The 18,804-nt window shown below is 60.7% G+C and overlaps 1 protein-coding gene and 1 long non-coding RNA gene across 2 annotated transcripts; both read right to left on the bottom strand.

Annotated features, from left to right (window-relative positions):
• Positions 1-1,386: 1,386 nt before the first annotated feature.
• LOC118166902 lies at positions 1,387-4,853 on the bottom strand. Its single transcript, XR_004750792.1, has 2 exons — positions 3,368-4,853; positions 1,387-1,957 (listed from the first exon to the last, which is right to left on the bottom strand). It is a non-coding gene; the product is annotated as an uncharacterized LOC118166902 (long non-coding RNA).
• Positions 4,854-5,284: 431 nt separating this feature from the next.
• Positions 5,285-18,798, bottom strand: FBXO41 (F-box protein 41). The gene is given in 14 exon segments (XM_035326072.1): positions 5,285-5,469; positions 6,422-6,537; positions 6,853-7,011; positions 7,218-7,336; positions 8,352-8,447; positions 9,912-10,064; positions 10,284-10,399; positions 10,619-10,860; positions 11,029-11,056; positions 11,058-11,340; positions 11,447-11,526; positions 11,871-12,081; positions 14,898-15,807; positions 18,546-18,798. Coding segments are annotated over 13 exon segments (2,388 nt in total). The 5' UTR covers positions 15,620-15,807; positions 18,546-18,798; the 3' UTR covers positions 5,285-5,406.
• Between the last annotated feature and the right edge of the window lie 6 nt (positions 18,799-18,804).

Raw genomic sequence — 18,804 nt, 5'->3', positions numbered from 1 at the left:
ATCTCTGTGGGTCGCTTCCACTCGAACTATTTGTTACCTGCTCTGTGCAGGGGCAGGACCAGGCGTCAAGGCTGGCGTCCTCCTGGCTGCTTCTCCTCTGAGGCACCTGTGGCAGCACGTGAGCGGTTGTACTGCAAAAATGGGGGCAGTCGCAGGCCTTGTGTAAAAACCCTCCTGCCATGTCTTAGCCTGGGTGTTAAAACAAGAGTTAAATACCTCTGCTCTCCAGGTGAGGGAAGTAAAAGCAGGAGGGGGCCATGGTGTGGCTTTGGGGGTGGTTAGCAATATCCCTGCAAGCTGCCCCGCGTGTGGCAGCACAGCCTCGGCCCTGCCCTTGGCTCGTGGCCCCTGGCTGCTGCTGTGTCCTTCGCGAGGAGCTCGGCTCTTTTCAGCCCCTGCCAGCTGGGTTTGGGTTCGAGCTCTCCCTGGGCTTGTCTCTGGCAGCATCTTGCAGCTGGGCGCTGCCAAATGCTCCTGAATGCCCTGTGCCCATGGGGAGAGGGAAGTAACGGTATGAGGGATGCCTCCAGTAAGCCTGGAGCAGCAACTGGTCGCACTGGTCTGGTGCTGGACGCAGGGATGCATGCACTGACCTGGGTTCTGGGTAGCCCTGGGGTGAGCAAAAGCCCCGCCTCGCTTTCGAGAGTCTTTATTCCACACCGAATCATAAAATAGCTCTGTACACGCTTTTTTTTTTTTTGTTTGTTTCTTTTTTCTTTTTGTAATTCTTTAAATACACATCGTTTACACTCGGCAAAGTTTCAAAGCAACAACATCAAAGTGCGTCTACAGGTGATAGTACCAACCAAAGTGCTAAAACCACGGGGGCCCGCGGCCGAGGGGCAGCAGCCGTGGGGACCCCCGCTGCCACCCCCCGGAGCCACCGCGGCCACCCCCCTTCCTCCGGCGTTGGGGACCCAGCTTAGCATCGGGGACGGCGCGGCCGTGGGATGGGGGGAAGGGGACGTTTGGTTCTCCAGACACTGGCACATCGCTGCGAAAGACTAAAATAGACCTAGATTTATAGAGAGTTTAAAAAAATAACTTAGGAGGCAAACTCGCTAACTTTTGGGACGGGGGGAGGGGGGTCACTGTACAGAGCGCCTCGGACATCGCTCGCCGGGGCTGAGCCTCCGCCGGAGCAGCCACCAAGAGAAGTGCTGTAGGGCAACGATTGCGACGGGGGACGCGTGCCTGTCCCTCGGGGAGCCCCTCCGCTGATTATCTCGAAGCAAGTGTGCGTTGCCCTCGCTGCCCCACAGCGATCCCGCCCGCCCCCACCATTGCACCCGCTTGGCCCCGGCCCCAGCCCGGATCCTGCCCCCTCGGGGCTCGGTCCTGAGGCTGGATCAGAAAATCCCATTTTATTTTCCTGCTTTCAGGCAGTTTTCCCCTCTCCTTGCTGCTGTGCGGCAGGGAGGGGTTTGCAGCAGCTTCTCCTCCCGCTGGCGGGGCCGGACGAGCATCGCCCCGCTCGCCCTGCCACGCTTTGGTTGCAACGAACCCTTTCCAGCTGCTAAAATCACCCTGCTCCCCGTTTTTATTTTATTTTTTATTTTTAAAGCATGTTGTCATTTGGCACCAATTCCCAAACGCTGCTGCTCCACCCGAACCTGCAGGTTTTCAACCCAAAACGAGAGGCTGGAGCCATGTGCCAGCTCCCAGCAGGGGCCGGCTTCGTCGCGGCTCCTCTTAGAGCCGAGGGAAACCGCTCGTTGTCTGCTTTGAGAAGAGCCTAAGAGCCTTCATCAACATTTTTCATGTATTTTGCTTGTTTTTTGTTTGTTTTAACCCAATTCAGAGCCTTTCGGCTGTGTAAGACCTGGCCTTGCCCTTTGGGCAGCAGCCATGGCTGTGACCCCTGGTGACATTTGGGATATTTTTCCCTTGCCATCCGCCTTGCTCGATAAATTTAAATCCTCCTTGGATGGAGCCAATGCGGGGCTTTTCTCCTCTCCTGGAGCCATCGCGGCCCCGAGCCCTGGGCGCGAGCGATGGATGCGGAGCAAAACCCAACGGACGAGGGAGGGAGGCAGAAAAAAACGTGGATTTGGGGTGAATTTGGCCCCCGAGCTGGCTTTTGCTGGTGTTATTCCTCTTGATGCCCCTGCCCGGCACCGAGGTTCAAGAGAAGGGGAATGCCGCTAACGTTGGCCATGGGACAACTTTGGGCAAGCCTGCTAGAAAAGGAAGAAACTCCCCCAAAACTGGTCCTGTGGGAAGCCATCACAACCCCAAAAGAAAGCTGCTTGCCCTGGGCCCCCTGGCTTTTGCTGGGGATTGTCATCGCTGAGCCCCAGTGGGGCTTCTCTAGGGTCTGGTATAGGGTTGAGCTCACGCTACAGCAGTCCCTTCCCTCCCGGCACCTTAAAGCGCTGCGTGATTTCAGGGTGCTCCTGGGGGATTTGGGATTTTTGGTCTCCATCATTTCCAGAGGGAACGGGGCTGAAGCCCCACGAGTGAGCGGAGAAGCCTGCAGCCACGGGCAGCATTGCTGAGCACCCACGGGGGAGGGGGGGAAGAGGGTGGGCGATGGGGGTTGTGGGGCAGCCGGTGGCACCATGCCCATGGGACTGGGAACCAGCAGGGAACCCATCACTGAGATGCTGTTAATGAGCTCGTTGCCATTAACAACCTGGGCAATTAGGAGCCCCCAGGAGGGCTGGGGAGATGCAGGGCTCTCATTACCACCAAGGCCACATCACCATGGCAGACGCCTTCATCCCTGGCTGAGGAAGAGGAGGAGGAGGAAGGGATGCGTCCAAGCCCGGGCATTGAGAAAAATGGGGGGAAAAAACCCCTCATGTTCCATCTTCAGAGCCTTGAACCCGCTCAAGGCCTTGTGTGGTCACGGGATTTTGTAAAAATGGGGCTTTGCCAAGCCAGAAATTGGACTTTTTGGGAGTGCCCCAAGGGGAGGAGGCTGGTTTGGTCTGGTTCGGCGACGCACCAAAGCACCGATTTGGGGTGAGGCTGTCCCATGTGACAAAACCCTCGTGGGGCTGGGGGACGGGGACGTCACACAAAGCCAAACCACCCACCGATGCCCCACACCACCGTGTCCACAAGCCAAAACGTGCACCGACAACACCAGCAGCCACTCTGGTGGGCACCGAGGGTTTCTCCAGGTCCTCAACATCTCCCCAACTTCTCCCCAACCCCATCCTCGCCTTCCTCGCAGCCTCCAGAAGCCGGCAGGGACCAGCAGCACACCGGGGCAGCCACCTTCAGCCTTGGGCCACGACTCTCCGACACGATAGTCTTTAAGCATAGAGTGTATAAACATGCTGAGTATATAATTTTCCTTTAAAATCTCTCTTTTTTTTTTCCTCCTTTTTTTTTTTTTTTAATAGAAATAAATACTTACTTTGTTTCTTTGAAGGGAATTTCACAAGTCTCTGCGCTGTTCCCAATGGGGACGTCCCCACCAGGGCCACCACGCTCATGGGATGGTGACAACAGCGGCACACGGGGCTGGGGGCTGTAGCTTTGCTGGGTGTTTTTTTTTTGCTGGTCGGGGCACCCCTCGCTCCTTGTGCCCCCGTTTCTGCGTGTCCCAGCCTCCCCGGGGTGGAGGTAACCCATGGTGGGAGCTTGTCCCCAGGACGTGGTTGTTTCTCGCAGGCAATTTTTGGGGATCCCGTGCTCGGTGCGCACGGGGAGTCAGCGGGGGGCGGAGGTGCTTCACGTCGGGGGTTACGGCCAAAAACAAGGCACGCGACCCTACCCTGCTTTGGAGGAGAGGGTGGAGATGGGATGAGGAAGGGACGAAATGGTCTTCTGGGGTCAGAGAGCCAGGAGCCACCTCCGCCCCGCCGTCGGCCTCGGTGATTTGGGTGTTTTCCATTGGGGTCCCCGTGGGTTGCCAGCATGGTCGGAGCTCCTGGCTGAGGTCAGTGACATGGGTGGGGAAGGTGGTACCAGGACGGGACTGTGGTCTCCTCTGTCCCAAGGGGATGCTTCGTGGGAGCCCAGCACCCTGGCAGGACTGCAGGAAGGGGAGATGCTCTGGGAAGAGCTGGCTCCTCTCAGCCCTGCATGCACCACAGGTGGCCCCATTGGCCAACAGGCACCAAAACCTTCAACGATGGCCCAGAAGAAGACAAATCCCTCCCAGATCTGCTCTTCCCAGTCGGCTCCGCTCGGCATAAGGCGTGGGGTCCAAGCACACCAGGTTGGGGCTTTGGATAAGGGCACCGGGTCCCTGCTGCGGGCAGTGCTGTGACGGGGGTCCCCTGGGGCCTTCTCCCAGGGCTGAGGGCAAAAATGCCTGACCCTACTGGAAGCCTTTCAAGAGCCTTCTCCTTTGGAAAAAGAAGGGTGCTTGGGGGGCTGACGAGGTCGCAGGAAGCAGATAGCCAGAAGAACAAAAGCAGAATTATAAAAGAAGCGGTGGACAGAGATACGGGCTCTACCAGGGCAGTTGGGTTGATGTTTCCTCCAGCTGCTTTGGATTTTGGGTTGATTTGGCCTGGGTTTCTCCTTTGAGCCACAGGGGACGGCGAGGAGAGGACAGATGTGGGTGTCCCGTGCCAGTCCCTCTATCCACACAGGACGACTGGCTCCAGAAAGAGCCTGGGCGGGTGGACGACACTGGTGGGGATGGGAGCATGACCCCGTGTTTCCTGGTGGGCGAGGACATTGGGGCTGGTTTATTGCCTTGGCAGGGAGGGCTGGGTGCAGGGGGGTGAGGCTGGAGGCCTCTGGATGAGTGGCCTTCTCCTGGTGTCCTCCGGCTCCTGCGACCCCCAGACGCCGCTGTGCTGTGCTTGGACTGTCGTGTCTGCTGGTTTCTGGGCACCGTTTACCCACGTTTGGGCTTTCTGTCACAGAAATGCGATGAAACTGAGCAGAAACCCTGCAGGAAGGCTGGGCACTGCTTCCTGAGGGGGATCGGCCCTTCCCAGCCCTCCTCTGCCAGCCCACGGAGGGGACAAGACGGTCTGGTGGTGACACACCGGGCCCAGCGCTCTGTAAAGGGCCCACGGGGGTGGCCTGAGCCATCCTCAGCTCCCACACCGACAAATGGCCAAAAAAAAAATAAAAATATCCAACCCCCCAAAAAAAGAGAGTTCAAAGAAAAAGACATTCCCCAAACAAGGATCCTTGGCGATGAGCAGCCGCGGGGTTCGAAGCCGTCTTCCCTCCAGGGAAATAGCACGGGCCTGCCCCTTTTGGGCAGCTGAAAAATTCCCCTAAGTAGCACCTTCTGGCCCGCCACACGTCCGTGGAGCCGGCCCCGGGGCGAGCATGGGCTGCTCACTAAGGCCTGGAGAGTTTTGGGTTTTTTTGTGCATGGGCCGGCGTCTCCGGGCTCCAGGAGCGCGGCGGGCTTGGGTTCGGTTGTGCGGGGCCTCAGGCTCCGCCGGGCGGGAGAGGGAATGTGCTTGGTGGTTCCCTGAAGGTCTAGCAGCCTCCTTCCACCTTGATGTGTAAGATCTTGGAGAAGCCGGGTCTTTTCCTCAGGGCCTGGAGGAGGAGCAGAGAGCGGGGTTGGCGTGGGACGAGGCAGGCCCTGCTGCCCCACGGGGCTGGTGAGGGAGAGGGGAGAACATCTCGTGTCCTACCCATGGGAAGGGGGCTGCCCTGGTCCCACACCACCACCCACACCCCGTGGGGACTTGGCTCCTTTATGGGACTGCCTCAACGCCCCTGAAGCCAGCTCTGGGGTTGGTTTCTGCCTGGTTTAAGACACCTTTTCCAGGGGGCGGCGATACTTGGGGGCAGACGACATCGACACACAGGCAGCATTTGCGTGGTGTGGTGGTGGGCAAGGAGGAGGCCTCCAAAACTCCTCAGAAGGTGTCCCCGAGCCCGGGGGTGGATGTGGGTCTGGGTCTCTGCCCCTGGTACTCCTGTGCCAGGGCTCAGTGGTACACGTCTCGTGTGGCTCCATCTGGCTGTGCGGGTGGGCCTCCATCCCCACCTCCTGCTCTGCATCCCACAGATGTTTCACCTTGTGCCCAGCCCTCTGTGGGATGAAGGCAACCAGAAGATGAAGAGAAGCAGAGGAACCTCTTTTTTTTCCCTTGGGCATGGGTGGAGACGTCTGCTTTGGAGACCTTGCCAAGACCCAGGACAGCCCAGACCCTGCTGAGCATCACAAAGCAAGTTCTGCAGCTCTGTGTAGCCCGCACTGTGTAACTAAAATTACCCCTATTTCTCCTTTCATGGGTGGATTTTAAGTGATTTTACAGAGATAGGAATCTAAGTTGTGCGGGGGGAAGTAACAGCCCTCTTCTGTCTTTGAGGGACAAACCTGCAGAGCAGCAGAAGGATTAAGGCAGTGGGAAGGAATTGCAGCACTCTAGATCTTGTTTTAACCTTTGGGACTTGGGTCTGAACCAGAGCAAGTCTTCAGGATGTCCCTCAGAGAGCCAAAATGTTCTCTGCTGGGTGACCCGGGACCATCACCCCTTACCTGGAGCTTGTTCACCATTTCTTCAAACATCTTCTTGGCCTCAGGGCTGTGGGGCTCCTTGAAGTAGTCCACAATGCCCACCTGCACGACGATGGACTTCAGGTTCCGGCACACACCTGGGGGCAGATACACCCCATAACTGATGGGGACAGCCTCCCTACAGCTAGGATTGACCCTACAACCTATCCCGTGCTCCTCAAGGCATCAGTATTTGGGGAAACCTCATCTTGATGATGGAGGAGACCCACTCTTGGTGACCAAGCCCTCTGCAGGGAGGATGCTGGTCTACAAGAGGTCCCAGCACCTCGTGGTGTCAGTGGTGTGTTTCTCCTGGTGGGGCTGGATGGACCGGTCTGATTTGTGAATCTATGGAGGCCTTTTGGTCAGCGGGTGATGTTACGGCCCCCTGCTCCACGAGCATGGCTACTCACTGTTGAAGTGCAGCAGGGCTTTGGGGGTGACCGGCGTGGAGGTCAGCACCAGCATCTCCAGCCCCTTCAGCCCCTCACGACACATCTCGGCTGCAACCTCCTGGTTGATCTCCGCCACGTGGTCCAGCTCCAGGACCTGCAGCCGCATGCAGTTTCGGGCTGGAAGGACAGAGCACCCACGGTCAGCAGCCCCGGGAAGGGATGGGGACACTCAACTTCAGCGGGGTGGTGGGAGGAAGGGTGGCAGCAAGGAGGAGCAGCATCCACCTGTGGTCCTTGGGGGTCCATGGGGAGGACTCGCCCTTGAGATCACCCAGGGGTACACCATGCCCCTCTCCTGGTCCCCTGGGAGGAGAACCACCTACCTAAGGAGGCCAGTCCCTGGACACCACAGCCTGCCCCTCCGATGCCCAGTGCCCGCAGGTGCGGCCAGCACCGGCCGATCATCTGAAGGCAGCGGTTGCTGAAACGCGTTGGCTGCTGGCTGGGGAGAAGAAGAAGAAGAAGGAAGAGCTGGGGAGGGCTGGCAGAAAAGCTCACCTCCCAGCATGAGTGTCCCTGTAGGTGGCTTGGCCATGCTGGCAGGAGGTGGCCCCAGGGCAGATGTCTGCCTCAGAGCAGCTACCCTGGGCTGAGCTGCAACCAGGACAGAGCAGGAACCAGATCCCACAACCAGGGCAGAGCAGGACCATGCACACAGCGGAGTCCCTCTGCCCCAGATCCTTCACCTTTGGAGGCCCAAGCTCTGTTGCCTGCAGCGATCGATCTAGCAGCAGGTGGAGAAGCTTAGATGCCATGTGAGGTGTCCCCCAGGGAAGAAATAAGTCATCAAGGACTCGATATCAAGCTTCTCCTGCTGAGAGAGATCCTCTCTGTACACCTTGATCCAGGCATTGCCTTGATGGAGGGCACGCCAATCAAGGCAATGCCTCGATCAAGGTGTACAGAAGCAGCAAACCTCCTGGGACAAGAAAAGATGCCCAGGAGGTGTGCCTGGCCCCATGGCACGGAGCTGAGTGACCTGCCTGATTTCTCAGCTAGCCCTGCTCATGGTGTCTCCTAAGCCGTGGATTCCCGAGCACCCAGAGGTTACAGAGTGGGGGGCCCCCAGCATCTTCGTGACCCCAAAGAGAGGGGAGCTGCAGTCATCTCCTCCACGGTGACTCGACACCCTTCTGAAACTATCCTGAGCCCTTCAGAGCTGCTCTACAGGCAGTGAAGATCTCAGATGAGCGTTTGATGTTCAGTGTCACCACCAGAGCCATCACAGCCCCCATTTCATCTCTGGTGCTGGCAGTCTCCCCAGAGACATTCCTGGCTGGCAGGGAGGTTCCCACACCCAGCAGCTCTTGGTCTTTGCAGCCAGGGATGGGGCTGAGCTCCTGGTCCCCCAGGATCCAACTCCCAGGGATCCCACGAGCAAACGTGGACCTGGGACCTGACTTCTCTCCAGCCCCCATGCTCAGCCTGGACCTCGCCAGCCTCAGCAGGACCCTTACCACGGGTGGAGAGGTGCGACCTGAAGGGAGATGATGTCCCTGCAGCCTGCTCCGAGGGCCCAGATGACTTCATGACCCACGGGGTCCGTAGAGCTCCTGGAATGACACAGAGGACACGTGGGGGGCTGCTCCCGCTCCATACAGCCCGCAGCCCGCCTGGGAACCACCACCCCCCCCCACACAGGATGGCTGAAGGCATTTCCATCTGGAATTGGGCTTAGATACGTGTACTATCTAGAAAAATAGAAGGTGAGGCCGGGGCTGAAGCTGGGTTTGGAGGTGAGGCTGGTTGTGGAAGATGAGGTTGAAAGCGAGGGCTGAAGTCTTCCAAAAGAAAGGTGGCACGTCAGCCGTGTGGTGCTCAGGTGTTTGGATGGACGCAAGGGGTTGAACTGGGACTGCCCAGGCCACGTATCCTTGCAGAGGAAACGTTACGCCCCCGCAGATCGCGCTGGGAAGGTTTCACAAATGCCTCCCCACCCAGCATTTGTGCCGTGCCACGGGCTCAGGGGAGCTCCCACTGACACCCTTGGCAGTGCAGCAGCGATGTCAGGGATCTCTGTCCCGAGGCCACCAGCCCGTGCTGAGGTCTCCAGCCACGTCCCCACACCGATCCCTGCTGAGGGCTGAGGCTTCCTAACTCCGAGTGACCTACTTGGAAACTTCAGGCGAGCCTAAAAATAAGCGAGGGGTGTTATCGTGACCGTTTCACACATCTGCACCGAAGGCGCCTGCTGAGAGCCCCTTGGGCACGGCGGGTTAATTGGGCATGAGTCAGAGTCACAGGTTAGCCATGTGCCCTCGAAGGGCTGGTGGCTGAATCCTTGGGTTACACCTGGTGGCACCATCCTGCCTTGCGGCGTGGGGTCCCCGTAGCAGCCAGGCACTTGGTACAACTTGTGGGGTGCCCCAGGCACACTTGCCCACCCGAAGGACTCTCCATCCTGGGGGGGGATGAGGAGACCTAGTGCCTGAAGGGGACGTGGTGCTGAGTCTGAAGTGGTTGCTTGCGGGAGGCAGTGGAGCAAGGACTGTCCTCCCTAAGGGGGTAGGAGAACTAAATCCTGCCTCCACAGGAGGCAGAGGCTCCTCGGGAGGTGGCCAAGGTGCAGGAGCAGCCCCTGAGCTCCTCCAGGACCTGGGCACGGTCATGGGCCTCGTGTCCTTGCCCTTGGGCAAGGTATCCACGGTGGGTTTTGGTGATTCCATAGCACACCAGTCCTTGTATCCAGGACGGAGGAACCCCAAGGGCTCTGCTCCCTACTGGGAACCCTCAGCAGGCAGTGACAGGCAGGCAGAACCTCACTGGGACTCCGTTTTGGTGCCCCTCTCCTCCTTTGTCCATCTCTAACATAAAGCAGCATCCCTGTACCAAGACCCCAGCCACACTTCCAGCTGGGAACAGGCCAGCAAGGGAAATGTCTACTTGGGAACACGCCAGAAGAAGATGAGGGTTGCAAGAACAGCTCTTGAATTGCTCCCTGGGGACACTGGGGGTGGCCATGGGCATCAGAGGGGTCCCAACACATCCCATGGATGTTCCCTGCCTGCTCCCCTTACCGGTAGGTGACGGCTTGCAGGGCCCGGCAGTAGCAGCTGGCCAGCCAGAGCGAGCGGTCGGTCAGCACGTTGGGGCAGTGCGAGATGCGGAGGATGAGCAGGTTGCTGCCCGTGGCCTTCAGCAGGGACTCCAGCCCGGCTTCCAGGCAGCCCCTGCGGGGACGGAGGCAGGATCAGGCACGGGGACCCCTGCTCACGCTCCCTGCGGCCACCCTGGGCGGGTCCCGTGGGGGTTGGGTGCTGGGGCCCAAAACCCACGGCAGGAGCCAGGGGGTGATGAAAAACCATCAGTGGAAACGGGCCATCGGTGCTCGTGGAGCATCACCATCCCTGGAAGGGTGCCCGAAGGTGCCCGGTGCCGCGGGAACTCACCGCGTGCTCTTCATGTAGTCCTCCTTGCTCTCCTTCTTCCCCCGCTGGCGTGGCTTGAGGTTTTGGAGGGTGAGGGAGTGCATCTGGGTGCACCACTGGGACAGCATGGCCAGGAACTGGGGGACAGGGGTGGCTGTCACGGGGGGGGGCACTTTTAGTGATGTCCCGTGCCACCCAGCCTGGGCTATCGGGGGCAGGTCTGTGCACAGCCCACCGCACACGCAGTCATTTCTGCATGCACAGACATACACATGCCCCAGCTGTGTGACAATGCACGTGCAAGAGCGTATGTGTGTATGTCCTCACCCCGGGCCGTGCCACCCCTGTCCCCGTACCTTGGAGGACACCCTGGCGTTCTCCAGCAGCACCCGCGTCCACACGGCCGGGTGCCGGGCCACGAACTTCCAGTCCTTGCACACCTCGGCCGCCCGCAGCAGGGTCTTGGTGTCCAGGTAGGTGAAGATGCAGAAGAGCGCTGCTCTCATCTTGAGGATCTCGGGGCTGATCACCTCGCTGGAGTGGCCGGGGCTGCCCCTCTCCAGCCGGCCCCCCTTGCACATAGCCCCCTCGGACCTGGCTGTGGGACACGCGCCGTCAGTGCCACCGGCAAGCCGGGGAAGGGATGCTCCTTGCGGAGACGGGGAAGAGGAGAGAGGCGACCCAAAACCTCCACGCACCGTGATGGTGGCATCCCCGTCCCCCACCTCGCACCCTCCCATCCTCGAGCCCCCCAGCGCGGTCTCACCGGTCAGCCGGCAGCTGCCGGGGGGGCCGTGACGCGGCGATGCCGGGCACCTCCGGGTCCCAGCCCTCGGCCTCCGACTCGGTGGTGCGGGACCCCACGTCGGAGACGTCGCCCTCCTCGCCCTCGGTGCTGTTGCGGTAGGGCCGGCGGTGCCAATTTTGGATGGCCTGGCGCCGCAGCCCCGAGCCCCGGCCGCCGTCCCGCGCCGCGTAGGGGTGCCCGTCGGCGGTGTCATCGGTGGGGCACGGCTCTGCGCTGTCGCTGTCGTAGCAGCCTGAGCTCTGCGACACCGCTTTCGCCCTGCTCGAGGCCCTGGGGGATGGAGGTGTCCAACCTCAGTCCCTGCCAAGGGCACCCCAGGGAGGGCGTCCCCTTTCCCTGAGCACCTCCCATGGCAATAAAATCCCAAAAACCTCACCCGGTGCTGGAGGAGGAGCGCTGGTTAGGAATGGCGTAGGGGCCGTGCACGGCCGTCCCCGGACCTGGGTGCCGCTCTCTCTGTGGGGAGAGGGGACATGAGGAGCCAGCGTGGAGAAACCCATCGGATGCGGGGAATGCGGGTGGACTCATCCCCCATCACCCACCCAGCACCACCGATGTGTGGGTCCGTACCCACACAAGACGCAGAATTACATCCCCAGCATCATCCCTGCACCTTACCCACGCTTTCCTCATGTGGCACCCAGACACCAACCAAGACCCTTTGGGAATCCCCCCGCCAGGGTGACCCACATCGCCACGGGGGTCCCCGCGTGTCCCCGCTCAACCCTTTTACAGCCGCCCGAGAAGCCACGCTCGTGCCCGGATGCGCGGGGTGCCCGTGCCTGTGCCCGTGCCGGTACCGGTCGGCCGATGGCCTTGGCGCCCGGCGTGCCGCAGCGCCCCAGGCTGCCGTTGGGGGTGGTGCCGCAGCTGCTGCTGATGATCTGGAGCTGCTTCTCGGCGCGGTCGGCGCGGTCCAGCAGCTCCTCGATGAAGTGCTGGAGGCGCACCTTGGCGTTGGCCTCGCGGGCGGCCGTCTCCTTCAGGAACTGGTCGATCTGCAGCACCTCCCTGCGCGGAGGGGACAGGGGGTGGCGGTGACACCCGGGTCCTTCCCCACCCATCCCTGCTGAGCACCTCCACCCAGCCCAGCAGCTGGGCAGGGATGGTCCTGTGCAGCCACCCCAGGCCATCATCAGCCTCATCTGGGGCTCTCCCAGCCTGGATGGTGCCACATCTGGGCGCGCTGGGGACCAGGGGATGCTCCTGCTCGCAGGATGGATGCAGCCACCTTGATTTGGTGGGGATGGTGTCTCCAGCACCTTCTCTGGAAGGTGCCCTCGCTGCCAGGACGGGGGTCAGGTCCCTGGGCATGGCGGAGCAGAGGGAGGAGGATGATGATGGTGAAGGATGGCGGAGGGTGGCAGTGGTGCCCTGCCCCATCTAGGAAGGGCAGATTTAAGGGAATGAACTCAAGGGCAGACTGAACACTTAAACCCCACTCAGCCCCATACTCCTGGTTGCACCTTCAGCTCCCTCATTAATGTATTAATTAACAGGATCTCAGAGCCTTGAGCTTCTGGATGTGTCCTGGCAAGGGACCTGCCCCACTGAGGCACCGCGATGCTGTCCCCAACACGCAGCGTGCACAGTGACCCGCTGTCACCCCACACACGTGAGCCCAGGCAGGCACACCACTGCTGACTTCACCCGCTTCCCAAAAATGTGCGTGCGTACGCACAGGCACCCTCAGCCGTCACGGCCCCACGAGCACGTGTGTCCCACAAAACACGTGCACCGGGCACTCTGCCATCACATCCCTGCGAATGTGCCTGTCCCGCTAACACGCGCTTGCACAGCCAGGCACGCACACGTGCACGGCCATCGCGCACGCCCACGAGTGCATCACACCCACGTGCAGAGCCGCTCTTACGTGCCAAAGAACCATGGAAACGCACAAAAAAAATGCACCCTGGCACACCCGGCTGCGCCGTGTTCCTGCCTGGTGCACACCCAGCCTTGCGCACCCGGCCGCATGCGTGCCCTGGAGCGCAAAGGGGAAGGCGAGGAGGAGGCAGCCCACTGCGATGCAATTCATGTTGTCGGTTATTGTTGCCCTTTAATTACCAACTAATTGCCCCCAAACCTGCCATTTGCAGGGGGAGCTCGCCGGCAATAATCTGGGAAGGCTCCTGGCCAAGGATCCCTGAGATCTGGAAGGCAAATGTGGCGCTGGCACGCGGCCGGCGGCGTAAGGAGATGCTGATGGCTATCTCCTGCATCTCTCATCCCATGGACCGAGTGGAAAAACTCCCCCGGCAAAGCCAAGGTGCAAAAAACCCATGGCTGCAGGGAACAAACGTCACCGGCCACGGCCCAGGGCTCTTGGGTGTCAGCGGGCGCGTGGGCTGGGTGTAGGTTAGCCTGCAACCTCCCCACCTTGGGGCTGATGAAGCCTGACTGGAAATATTAATTTAAGCTGGGGGGTTCTGGCAGATATGGCAACACAGGTCATTTTTTTTTTTCCTTTGCTCTGGATTCCCTTTTTTCCTGCTTTTCACAGGGGTTGCCGTGAGCCCCAGCCTGCTGCCAGCTCGTGGTCTGTCCCTGGCTCTGCCTGGAGGATCTGGGGGATGTATGGGGATGGCTGATGGGTAGGAGGGTTTCTCTAAGGAGATGGAGATCCAGAAGGTATTTTGGGGGTATAAAACTAGGTTCCTAGGTGGCAGCCATGATCATGGACAAAACAAACCATGTGAGACCCATTGATCAGCCTCCATCTGCCTCAATTCATGTCTCTCCAGACCCTGCTCTGGAGCTCTCCACCCTGTTGGCCCTCATCCTGCCATTGCACAGAGGAGATGCCCCTGGGAAACGCCCATGGGGCAGTGATGGCAGCCCCCAAACCTCCTGTCCCATACACCTGCACCTTCCAAACCAAGAGGTGTCCCCTTATCCAGCATCATCCCGCTCTGCACCCCAGGACCACCCCCAACACCAGCAAATCCCATGGACACGCGCTCTGCTTCCCAGCCCCAGTCATTATTTTGGGGGCAAAGTCATTAATGAACGTATGGAAGTTGGTGGGCACCAAGAAAGCTCTTTGAGGAACCTCCCCAGAAGTCCCAGTCCAGCACAGCTGTGACTGTCCCCCTTCACCTGCTCCTTGCTGACTTTATGGACACTGCCACGACCTCCAGCTTGGCCAAGAAACTCAAGAGGTCTGGTTTGGTTGAGTGACACCAATGGGCAAGGACCCGATGCTTGGCTGGAGGAAATTCTGGAGCCGCCCGGGGGGGGGTGGGGGGGGGGTCTGAATGGGGAACGTGGGATGAAAATGCAGAGGGCAGTGCCACAACCCTAACAGTGAGTGGAGGTCACACTGCTCAGGCTACACCACCCTCCTTCTGGGAGAATAACCCTGAATTTGGCATGGCCAAGGTGGCCCTTTTCATGTTTATGACCATGGGGTGGGTCAATGGGCCACTCCATGCTGTTGGGCCAGATGGGATGACCCAGTCCTGATGCTGGGGGACTCCTGTTGGTACCAGAGATGGGCTGGAGCAACGTGGCCACCACCGTGTTCCTCAGCAGGACAGCCTGATGGCCACGTGCATCCACAGCTTGGCCGTGCCCTGGGGCTTTGGTGGCTTTGGGGCAGTCGCACATGACGTGACAGCTTGGTCACCGACACGGAGCAGCTCAGGTCTGTGTGGACACTGCCCACGTGGGAGAAGAAGCAAACCCTGCTGAGCGATGCCAATGGGCATTGCCAAGGGGCTCGTGCCCTAGAACTTCACAGAAGGGTTTGGTGACAGCGTTTGGGGCTCATCACCAAGGCTGAAGTCCCCCCACCCCACCGCAAGGAGGAGGAACGAAGGACTCACTGCTGCTTGCGGGTGAGCTCCTGCTCCTTCTGCACCAGGTCCTGCTTGAGCGAGGCCAGCATCTCCACGCTGACGTCCACCTGGCGGGACAGCTCGGACGCCCGGTCCTCCAGCTCCTGCTTCTCCCGGCTGAGCCTCAGGCTCTCCTGCTTGGCTTTCTCCAGCTCCGAGCTCTTGCGGTCCAGCTCCACCTGGAGCCGGCCGACCTGCGAGGCGATCTTCTGCTCCACCTCCTCCGTCAGCTTCTCCAGCCGCTTGTCCACCTCCAGCTTCTCGAAGGCGCGGATCTTCAGGCGGGCCAGCCCTTCTTCGTAGGCAGCGTCCATAGCGGCCGGCGGCGTGGGGGCCGGCGCCACGGCTTTGCCCCGGGTGAAGATCTCGGTCAGCGGGATCTCGATCTCGTGGACATAGCGGGGCGAGGGGGAGGAGGACGGGGCCGGCTCCAGCTCCTCGGCGGGGACGAGGTCGCAGGAGAAGCGCTGCTCCTTGCCTTGGAAGGAGGTGCTCTCAAAGTAGTCCCGCCGGGCGGCCGGCGTCAGCAGGGCCCCGTCGGCGGCCAGGGGGAAGACGGCGGCATCGCAGATGCTGTTGGTCTTGGAGAGGACGTAGAGGGTCTCATAGGTGTGGTTGTACTCCAGGTGCGCCCGCAGCGAGGAGAGGCTGCGGAAACGCTTGTGCTCCCCGCACCGCGGACACCGGTAGGGCAGGTCCAGGGAGGCCATCCCTCAGCTACGCGCCCCGACGCAGGGGAAATGTGGACAGACGGACGGGTGGCAAGCGGGATGGGTCGGGGAAGCCCGGATGGTGGGGCCACGGCTCCGCTGGGGCATGGTGGGGTGGGAGCCCCGGGATGGGAGAGGGGGTCTGGCAAAGTCCTGGGGGGGGCGTCAGCATCGGATGGTGCTGGGCGCTGGAAGAGAGAGGGGGGTTAGTGACACAGGGACGGCAGGGCCCCAAAAGTCCTTCCCTGGACCTTCTTCTTGGCACAACCTTTGGAAAGACCACAAGCCTTGGGGACATGATCAATCTCCTCTTGGGAGAGGTCTGAAACCCTTGGGAAGGTCCACAGCCCTTGGGAAGGTCCACAACTGTTGTTGGGAAGGTCCACACCCCTTGGCAAGGTCTACAACCCTTGGGAAGGTCCACAACTGTTGTTGGGAAGATTCACACCCCTTGGGAAGGCCTACAACCGTTGGGAAGGTCCACAGCTGTTGGGAAGATCCATGACCCTTGGGGTGGTCCACAACCCTCTGGGAGGTGCACAATCCTCAGGCAGGTTCACAGCCATTGGGCAGGTGGACATCCCATGGGGAATCTCTGTCCATCAGCCCTGAGCTTGCTGCAGAGGGGTGTCCCGTGTGCCTTCCTGAACTGCCACCATGCGAGGGGCCTCTGCAGTGCCAGGGGTCTCCAGACCAAGGAGCATCCTCGTGTCTGTTTGGATCCCACCCCCTCAAGCAAAAGGTTACCCAGTCCTGATAGCCCATGTTGCAGAATCACAGAACCATTAGGCTTGGAAAAGTCCTCCAAGCTCCTCTGGTCCAGCCACACACCCTACCACCACTGTCACCCACTGAACCACGTCCCCAAGCACCACGTCCAACCTTCCCTTGAACACCCCCAGGGACGGTGACGCCACCACCTCCCAGAGCAACCCATCCCTACACCCGATCACTCTATCTGAGAAGAAATGTCTCCTCATTTCCCACCTGAAATGCCACCCCCCAGCGGGATTTATCTCCCAGATTCACTTCTCCAGCCCCTCACCACAACCATTAGGTCTCACCGCTGCCCCCAGGGATGTTCCCGTTGGGACTGTGATGGGACTGGCCACAGCCCGTGGCTGTGATGGGATCACCCCGTGGGTGCTGGGCCGTCCGTCTCCCCTTCCCCCTGCTACAGGCAGAGCCGATGCTCCTCCATCCCAGACCAACCCAGATCCATGGGGGCTTGGCCACAAAGCCCCAGGATGTCCCCAGGGACGTGGTGTGGGGATGGGACATCCCCAGGAGCCGGATGGGGTCACCTCGAGGCTTCAGACACCTCAGGATCCTGCTCCCCATGAGGTTTTTTGGCCCCAGGGCTGTGGGATCCCCAAGCTGTGGTGCTGCAGAGGACAAGCTGGCTTCCTGTGCTGAGTGTTTCCATGGGGACCTGTTTCATCCCCTGCTCACAAACCCTTCAAGGTATCGGGGGAAACAAAACCCCTGGGGAACAGGACAAGCCAGAAGAAACCCAGCCACCAGCACCGCGCCGTTTCCCGCGCGGGGCCGGGAGCACCCAGCTATCTCCTCCTCCTCTCTCGAGGAATTTGGTTTAATTATTTTAGGTTGTCTCCACACATGAAGCCGCTGGCCTGGCGTGGGATTCCAGCTTGAAAAAAACCAACCACGTTTCTGCCCCAAAGAGACACCGTGGCTGTTCCCCTCCCCGAAGCACCGAGGGGACCCATGGGTGGGAGCAGCCTTGCAGTAGCCTGCTAAGGGCAATTCCCTGCACCCAAAAACCCCTCTGAGCCCCTTTGCACCCCAAAACCACGGACCTTCAAGGGGGCTAAATCACCACCGAACCCTTCTCCGCCCAGGATCCAGGTGGCTCAAAGCCACCAGTATCCCCCGGGGCTCAGCACACACCTCAAAACCATTTTTTTTTTAAGGGAAAAAATGAGTAAGGGAAAGAAACCCATGCGAAGAATAATAATGATAAAAAAAAAGACCACAGATGTGCTGGGTGGATTTACGGAGCTGCCTGGCTGCTCCCGAAGCCGTCTGCTGGCCGGGTTTGTATTTTGGGGTCGTTACAAAACGCATCCATCCTTCTCCCCTTCACCCCTCCTGGCTCAGCGCTGGCCAGAGCCCAGCAGCACAAAGCCCGGCCGGGAACCTTGGGTTTCCATCGGGAGCCTTCGGTGCCGGGGGGGGGGATGATAAAGCGCTTTTCCGCCGTAGGGCCGGGGCCACGGCATCGTGCCGCCGATATTTCAGGCCTGGATCCCTGCCCACGTCTCCCGGGGTACCCGATCCGCCTCGCTCGGGATTTTCCAGCCCTAAGCCAGGGCAGGATGCGACCCAGGCGGGTGCGATGCCCACACCGCCTCGCCCCTCGTCCTGGGCAGAGCCCAGGGTTCGTGAAAACCTCTCCTGCCTCCTTCCCCTCAATGGAGACCAGGATTTAGGGTTTGCTGCCGCCGTGGCCGCCCCACAAGCCCGCAGCATCCCGAGCCAGGCAGCGCTCGTGGCCACCGGGAGATTGCAGCAGCAGCAGCAGCAAAACCCATCCCTGGGCTGCCTCGGTGCCGCTACCTCCGATCCATCATGGATCCTTTATTCGCATTGTTTGGCTTTTTTTTTTTTTTTTTTAATTTATTTCCCACCCCCCCGGTAAAATAAAATAAAGAAATCACCAGCAGGCTCCAGCTGCTGGGCTGGAGGGGGGCGGCGGGGAAGGAGGTGGCGGGTGCTGGTCCCCATCCGTCCCCAGCTGGGGCTGCAGTGACAGCAGCGAGGGGGGGGGGTGCTGGGCGGCCGGCCCCCCCCCGGTTCGGGGCCCGGGGGGCCCCCCCTCCCCCCCCCCCCCCCCCCCCGGCCACAGCCTTGCCCCCTAGGCCCGCCCCCCCCCCCCCCCCCCCCCGATCAGCATCCCTCCTACCTGCTCCTCGCTCCTGCGGCCAGGGCAGCATCTCCGCCGCTTCCCCGTCCCCGCCGAGCCTCGGGGGGGACCGGGGGGGGGGTGGGGAGCAGAGGAAGGGAAGGGGGGGCCCCGAGAGCTCCCACCCGCCCCGGTGCACAAAGGAGGCGGCTTCAGGGCTTGGTAGGGGCGGAGGGAGGAGGGCTGAGGGCTCCCAGCCCCGCGGGCAGCAGCCGGCTCCCTGCGGCCGGCAGCTCCATGGAGGGCCCTGGGGAAGGGA

The sequence above is a fragment of the Oxyura jamaicensis genome, chromosome 4 (genome assembly GCF_011077185.1).
Source record: "Oxyura jamaicensis isolate SHBP4307 breed ruddy duck chromosome 4, BPBGC_Ojam_1.0, whole genome shotgun sequence".
Lineage (NCBI taxonomy): Eukaryota > Metazoa > Chordata > Aves > Anseriformes > Anatidae > Oxyura > Oxyura jamaicensis.
This window is presented reverse-complemented; position numbering and strand designations above follow the sequence as displayed.